This window comes from Daktulosphaira vitifoliae, unplaced genomic scaffold (genome assembly GCF_025091365.1).
Source record: "Daktulosphaira vitifoliae isolate Bord-2020 unplaced genomic scaffold, ASM2509136v1 Scaffold_5, whole genome shotgun sequence".
In the NCBI taxonomy this organism is placed as follows: domain Eukaryota; kingdom Metazoa; phylum Arthropoda; class Insecta; order Hemiptera; family Phylloxeridae; genus Daktulosphaira; species Daktulosphaira vitifoliae.
Window position 1 is genome coordinate 761,352 of NW_026099576.1, and position 8,857 is coordinate 770,208.

An 8,857-nucleotide genomic window follows, 5' to 3' on the forward strand; every position below is an offset into this window, starting at 1 on the left:
ATTTTTTTCTATTTAATAATATTTATTTCAAACTTGCAAGTTGAGTTAAAAGTTATGGTAATAAATTCATTTTTTTTTTATTAAAACTTTCACTTTAAAGAACAAAAAGAAGTAGGTTCAAAATGATTACTTTTAACATATTAAAAATCAATAATAATTTGAAAATAATTAATTATAAAAATTATATAATATATAATTAAAATAATTACTAATCTGGATATAATTAAGGAAATAGGAGTTGATGTTGGGTTGGGTTGGTTACATTTTTAACTTTATAATGCTATAACTCATTGAAAAGTGTACGAATCAACACAATTTTTTTATGAGAAATAATATTTTTTAATAATCCCTTTTTCATTCGACATACTTTATCTTAATCAGGGTATTAATAAGAAACTAGCAGATAATGTAGCTTTTGTAATTATCCACCAATTTCTTAGAATTAAACACTATCTACTGATTTGCATCGAAGCGTTTCTTATGATAGTGATTTTAATCACTGTCAGATTAAATCTATACTGGACCCAACTATGCAACATCCCCACTATGCCGCGACCCCACTGTGCTGGGTTTTTTTACTTAAAATTGCCATAACTTTTTTAAAAATGACCGAATCAATATAATTTTTTTTTTATAGATACCTTAGGTATTCACCTATCATTTTATATATTTTTTGTTAACATTTGACCCTTTACAAACCCACAGGGGGGGATTAAAAATGACAACCTTTTCAACTAAACTTTTGAAAATGTTCCGGAAGGTCTGACACTTTTATATATATCTTAAATTAAAGCTAATGTAATATACTTTAATTTGAAAAAAAAAAATTTGACCTCTGGACTTGTCTTCATGGTGAAAATGACGACCGTATGCAAAAATATGCTTGTGCAATGCCGGCTATATTTTCTTTAGTATCGGCAATTTGCGATTTTGTAACCTTTTTGTTTGTTTAATAAATACGATTGACCATACGTATTTTTGGGCATGCCTTAGCGGAAGGAAAGGAAAATATAAAATTGTGGAAATTGAGCCTTACAATATACTATAGATAGAAAGAAAAACAACATATATATATAAACACAATATGATATTTCCGTTATGATAGAAAAATAACAAACAACAATAGCCAATGATAAATGAAATTAGCACTAATTACTAATAAAATAAATAACATATATCCTCTTTTTATAACTAATAATATAATAATAATATAATTTATAACAAATAATAAAATATTATGTGGACTGTAAATCCGTTAAAATAAGCAATTAAAAATTCTTAATAATTACCCACTGCCGTTTGAAGGTGATGAACACTGTAACATTTCAGATGCAGGGAAAGCAACAAAAAAACATCGTAACATATAAACAATCCGTTAAGCAACTCAAATTGAATATTGTGGCGACAAGGCAATACTCTACCCAAAAAAAACCTGGTGTCGATATAACCGAAACGGCCGACTAATTGATCGCGAATGAATTCTTCACGACCACTGCCACACACACAGGGACCGGTCTAAACAGCAGCGCCGTCGTACCGTTACGAAGGTGGTGGTTTTTTAGTGGGAAAAAAACATTGAAGGTCGCGGCGTATATTATATAAAAAACGCGGAATCTCCGGAATACTAGACGGCTACAGAAAAAAAGATAAAAAGATAAAAAGATTTTTGTTGATTAAGAAAATTAAGAGGACTTTATTAAATTATTAGTTAAGTTAATAGTGGACAAAACCCGAAGGCAAAAACCACTCTGCAAATGAAGGCACAAAAGAGAAAGAAAAAAAAAACAATTATTAAGACAAAAAAAATTTTAACCTACAACTTTTAAATATTACACATGTAGTGTCTTCCGCATCGGAACAAGTCCGTGTACTCCGGACGCGGCGGATAATTTCTGTAATCTGGCCGGTCGAACCGTAATTGGACACTGCGGGAATAATATATATATATATGTATTAAATATACATGACACACCACTGACCAATAACCTTATAAACAGCAATGCTAAAGTCCATAACAAAATAAATTTACAACAGAAAAAGGCTCTATACATTATATTAAATAAAAATAAAAAAACGATATACGATACCCAGTCCCGGATGGGACTCAGCCTAAGATGGGGATCTCGGCCCCGGACATGGCCGACGCCTGGTTAAATTAGTGCATTATTATAATGAACGACACACACGAAAAAAACTATTATTGACTGCACGCACACAGCCACTATATACCACAACGGTGGTTCAAAGAGAAGAGAACACAACTTTTTCCTACACACCGGGCGAGACATAACGACGACGACGATTACGTTAGGGAGAGGGTATCGACTTAACGATTTACAAAATATAAAACAGATAAAAATATGAACAATATTAAAATTATACAGGTATTGACAGTGGTGACTAGTGTATGTGTCATATAGGGAACGATTATTAAACTGATAAAGAATATTGTGTGTATAGCGTTCACCTTGACAGCAACAGTACAGTTTTCTGATTACACGACCGGATATAACGTACGCGCGCCCATTAGCAAAGCAAAACAGTAAATCTATCTATATCATAAAATTCATATTTTATCACATTACAGAAACCCCCCGAGAAGATTTGACGTAGAACGACAAAACTTCTCAAGAGATTGAACTGACAAAAATGAAATTCAAAAGAAAAGACAAAAAAAATTTTAAGATGCAGACTTATTGATTAGGATCTCTGTACTTCCGCAAAAAGATGATATTATATGTTCCCTTAATCTTCCCATTATCAGGATCTTGGAGGACATATGAATTAGTATTTTTGACATCTACAATAATATATGGACCATCATATAATATAAAAAATTTACTGATTATTTTGTCAGCACCTGAACTTAATTTGTGTGATCGCACCAACACAGTATCTCCGATATTAAAAGTAGTGTGTGGACCTATGCGGTCATGACGTTGTTTTCGAGCAAATGCTTTGCTCTTTTGAAATTCACGTGCTATCTCAAACTTTGTTTCGAGCTGAATATCACTACCTGTTGGAAAATCTACTATAGTTTGAATCAATGACTGATGTTTCTCCGGAAAGAAAAGTTCGATTGGAGTAAAACTAGTGGACTCGTGAATGGTATTATTCAAAACCCACTCGATATATGAAACGTAGCGAGGCCATTCAGCATGATACTCAGAACAATAAGTACGAAACAAACGTCCTAGTTCTCTCATCACCCGTTCGGTTGGATTTGACTGTGGGTGATAAACACTAGTCAATGTAGGTGGAATTCCAAGCATCGATAACTTAGACTGCCAAACTTTACTAATAAATTGTTTGCCATGATCAGAGACTATAATTTTCGGTTTACCCCAATCCGGTATATAATTATTAATTATTCGATTGATTGTGGCAACACCAGTAGCTTTTTTTAATGGATATAATTGAACAAATCGAGAAAAGTGATCCATTACCACAAACAAATAAGATACTCTATTCCAACCAGCAGGCAATGGCCCATACAAATCAACAAACACACAATCATTTGGAGCATTGTATTGAATATTTTTAATAAGTCCTTTGACTCGACAAGTTTGAGGTTTTGCTCGTTGACACAAATCACAAGAAGACCATATAATTCATGGAAATTGATAATTGTAGAATTAATATTTGACATAGGTAAGCATATTAACCAATTTCCCGTGGATTGAGATTTACGACGAAATAATATATTATTGTACAACTTATAGCATTTAGATAATTCAAGATCAGAACACGAATAGACAGTTTGTTAATGATCGAAATTAATTTTGGATCTGATCGTTGATCAACTTCAACCGACGAAAAAATATTTACAATAGATACTGGTAATCTAGGAGGAGTTTCAATTTTAATGGCCATCAGTCTAGGCATGGGTTCTTCAATAACTTCATCTCGGCCGACTGGACTACGAGAAAGCGCATCTATGACGTTCTGTTCTCCCGGACAATGACATATATAGAGGTCATATTCTTGTAATAGCAACGTCCAGCGAGTAAGACGGGCATTACGTAACCGACACTTAAATAGAAATACCAAGGCTTGGTGATCAGTTATGACATTTACATGGTGACCCAGTAAACAAACTCGAAACTTTGAACAGGCAAAAACAATGGAGAGTAATTCCATTTCAGTAATTGAATAATTTTTTTCTGCAGAATTGAGCAAGCGGCTAGCAAAAGCAATTGTACTACGACAACCAGACGAATCAATTTGAAAAAATTCAACTCCTAAACCAAGTTTGGAAGCGTCTGTTTGTATACAAAAATCAGCATTCAAATCTGGATGTACTAAAATAACATTAACAAATGAAGACTTAATAAGTTCAAACTGTTTTTTATTTTCTTCGGTGAATTTCCAAGTTGGTAATGACAACAATTCAATTAATGGGCTCATCAGAGACGCATGGTGGTCTAAAAATTTCCGATAAAAATTACAAAAGCCTATAAAGGATTGTAAGTCTTTTTTATTGCGTGGATTCGGATAATTTTGCACAGCTTCTAATTTACTATTGTCCATGGTCAGACCTTGAGGAGTAATAATATGTCCCAGGAATTTAATTTCTTCTTTGAAGAACTTGCACTTTGATATTTTAAGGGTCATTCCAGATTTAAGTATGTTTTCAAATAACTCTGACAAACACTGCAGGTGATCATCAAAAGACACAGTAGAGATAAGTACATCATCTACATAGGTTTGAATATTATTGATATGTTCTGAAGTAGAATTAAATGAATAACTGGCAAGGGAAGCTTCCAAAGCTTTACCAAAAGCAGTATTTGATATATTCAGACCAAATGGTACACGCGTAAATGAATATGTACGACCATTATATACAAAGGACACATATTTCCGTACCGTCGGATGAAGTCCAACTTGCCAATAACCACATGAAAAATCAATAGATAAAAAAAACTTTTTCCCAAAAAATCTTGCCAATATCTCGTCCAAAGGTGGAGAAGAATCTCTCATTGGGACTATAATAGCATTTATACGGCGAGCACCTAAACAAAGTCTAACCTATCCATCTGGTTTTTTCACACATATGATCGGGCTGGCATAAGGTGACGAACTGCGTTCAATCACCCCCCATTCCAACATACGATTTAATTCTTTCTCGACCGCTGGACGCTGTGAGAACGGTATTGGATACGGCTTCATCTTAAAAGGCTCATCTTTAATAACATCAAAACGACACGTATACAAATTGTTTAGCCCAGGTCTGTCGTTAAAAACAGCCCGATAGGTAAACAACATTTCAGACAATTTGGCTTTGTGCTCAGCACTTAAATTTATTATAAATTCAACCTGGTAACGGATATCGTCCATTACAGGGTTGATTAAGTCAGTCATATGATACATGCAAATGGGATTCTCCGTAGAAGGAGAAACCACAGACACCCTTTGAGTCACTGACACTGACTGGTCAGGCTCAGACATATATACAGAAACTGGAGAAGCATGCAATTTAATTTAGGATAATTTTAAATCATTATCATCACTAGAATTAGAAAAAAATGGCACCTTAATGCCTAGTAAAGAAAATTTAATCAAATTGCTAGAATAATCTAACAAGACAAGATATTTGTGAAGGAGATCTTCACCAATAATAAAAGGTACCGATAGCTGCGGTACAACAAGAAAAATACCTTCAATGGGGCAATCAGAAATAAATAAAGACAAAAGAACTTGAGTGTGAACTTTCTTGCTACGACCACCGACAGCCGTGGAGATGGTAACTCCCGTGACAGGTAATTGAGGTAATAATTTTACATCATCAACAGTTTCACATAACTGTTGAAAAACTTTCTCTGAAATAGCAGAACATGTAGCACCTGTATCTAGAAGAGCGCGATAATTTAAATTAAATATTTTAATATTAATTTCCGGTGAAGAAAAACAAGAAGAATTGTTATTATAATTATTATTATTAAGAAGATTCACACTCGAGTCTGAAGGACATTCGACAGTGCGACGAAGCGAACGACTAGGAGTCGAAAAACCTAGACGCCCGGCTCCCCGTTTCCCGGAGAAGGACCTGGTGAACTTTGGTTTCGACTTCTATCGTTGCCACGTCCACGATTATTTTCAAACCGACGATTGTTGTTGTTGTTGAAATGACGACGATAGTTGACATTCTCCGGCCTTTGTTCGACTTCAACATTTGATTCATTTGATAACCCACGCGTATTATTATTTCCAGTAGTTGAATGGAATGAAGGTGAATTGTCAAATTCTGATAAGACAGCCAAGAGTTCTGATGTAGTATTTGGGCCACGTCCCTTAAGTGCAGTACATATATGTTCGTTAAAATGTTGGCAAATAACTTTAACTAAACGCGAAGGTGATATTGGAGGATCCAAGAAACGAGCTTTGGCAATCCATTACATAGCATGTATGGAGAGTCCCGTGTTTGACAAATAACGGTATGGGCGTATAACCTCATCATGTACTCGATCTTGAATAGCCTCAGACCAAAACTGGGAACGGAATATGACTTTAAATTCATCATATGACTGTGGTGATGGAATTAATGCATCATACCAAAGTCTTGAAGTACGAACTAATCTTCGCTGGATACTATTAATCTTTTGTTGTTCAGTACAAATAATATTTTCAAAATATGAGTCAACTTGACTCAAAAATAACTCAGGGTGAATATCATTCACATGACCAGAAAATTCAGGTATAACATCATTAAACTTTTCAGAAAGCATAGACACAGATAAACGGCTATTCTCAAAATNACTTTTCAGAAAGCATAGAAACAGACAAACGGCTATTTTCAAAATTAGATGTGTGGTTTAAATTAATGGGTAAATGAGTAGACGATGTGATAGGTGCTGGAGTAATAAAAGATGTAGGAGCAACTGTTGAGTTAGTTGGTATACATGTTATTTTTGACACTTTTTGTAGTTCAGCGCTCAAATGTTGTACTTTCGATTGAAGAGCATTATGGTCTAAACGAAGCTGATCCATCGCATTACTACTTTGCTTTTGAAATTCTTCTAAGAAAGTACTGCGGGTATCCAAAATACAAAGAGAGTCTTCGTTAGACGATACTTTTTCTTCCAACATACCAATCTGTTCAACAAGACTATCGTGACGTTCTGCGCAAACTTTCTCCCTCTCGAACAATTTAGACTGAAGAAGATCTTTTTGGATATCTAAGCTATTTTTGAATTTCAGTAAATAGCTTTCTATTATGGTCATTAGTCCTTTTAGTATCTTCATCTCTAGCTTTCATTCCCTTGAGAAGTTCAGATAACATTCCACCCATTTAAGATAAACTAATCTCTCTCTTCTTATCAGTCACTTCCTTGGCTTTAAGAGTATCCCGTAACTGCTGATTACTTTTATCACTTCTCTCATTCTTTTCATGAGCAGGAGATGAAGGAGGATCTATGCCCAGACGATCTGGAGGTTGAGTAGGACGCTTGCCAGCTCCTTCCGCCATGATGAAAATAAATAGAATAAAATAAATCAAAAAAACGCATTTGTGTAAACAAACGCTAATCAAATATGAAATTAATAGTCGTAGACAGTAGGTCTAAGTACCTTACTAGTTACAACAAGAAAAAAAACAAAACAAATCATAATAAAGAATCAAAATTCTTTTATTAATTGAAGAAACAATTTAATTAATTCAAATGAAAAATTTGAATATGATCAAATAAATTAGAAAAGTCAAATAAGACGAAAAGAAAAAAAATATCAATCAATGTTGATTATCACAACAAATTTGCTTCGGTTTTATTAACAATAGCCCGTAGGTATTATTAAACGCAGATAGGGTGGAGGTGGGCTTGAGTCGTAACAGATATTCGATCAAGCGAGCGTGCCCTATACAACGAGTCGTAATAAAACCTAATCAAATAATGATTGTGCTGAATATAAAAGAAAAATTTAGTAATTAGGGTTATATCCACAATCACTTAGATTTATAAAGAACTGATAAGATGGCAACACCAAATTAAAAATAAATTAGGGCTTTAGCTGATTATGCTGTTCAGCACAAAAGAATAATGCACAAGGAAATAAAACTTTGGTTTTATAAAACCAAGATAGTGCAAACGCAGAAAATTCAAAGACGCAAATAGCGCGGAATTTAAAGTTTCCAAACTTTAAATATATATAGAGATGGCTATGGCCTGCCAAGACCGAAATCACCAGGTATCGAATTTAAATTAAACAAATAAAAAAAAAATGTAAGAGCCTTAACTATCACATTTATCAAAATAATTGTTAATTTTCTAAAAAGCAAAATTAACGAAAAAAATAAAATACCATCAAATGAAAAACATGCACTAAGACAAACTGCAGCAGTAAACATATGGGCGCGCAACGAAAATATCGGCTGTGTCTCTTGACACGAAGTAGGCCGATGTAGAAGATATAAATAATAAAATTGGTTCATGTCCGAATATGGACAATTTTTTTAATTTTTTTTAAAGACTAAGTTGAAAAAAAGTTGTACCAAAATTAAACCCAAAATTGTATGACGACACAAGTAATCATAAATTATATCATATTTTGTCACGTTACAATAATATAAAAAATTAGAAGTGATAGAAAAAGTCTACTTGCAGATTTGAAAACAACGCGAAAAGATGATTTAGAATAGTATATTTTTGCTTCTGATGAAAGTTCCTTGTAGTCCAGTACATTTTTTTATAGTAACAAACAGTTTTTATTGAAAATTATTGTATTAAACCCTTTAAATTTTTATACACGTAAAAGTAAAGCAAAATATAACTTCTTTATTATTTTTATAATTTCTCCGTTTAAATTACAATATTAAATATCAATTTCATACTAAATTTAATAATTATAATTAGTATATATT

The 8,857-nt window shown here is 33.3% G+C and overlaps 1 protein-coding gene across 1 annotated transcript; it reads right to left on the minus strand.

Moving 5' to 3' along the window:
- Positions 1 to 2,693: 2,693 nt before the first annotated feature.
- Positions 2,694 to 3,443, minus strand: LOC126907144 (uncharacterized). Its single transcript, XM_050688240.1, has 2 exons — positions 2,843 to 3,443; positions 2,694 to 2,800 (listed from the first exon to the last, which is right to left on the minus strand). Exons 1-2 carry the CDS (start codon positions 3,441 to 3,443, stop codon positions 2,694 to 2,696), a joined length of 708 nt encoding a protein of 235 aa, XP_050544197.1.
- Positions 3,444 to 8,857: the final 5,414 nt, after the last annotated feature.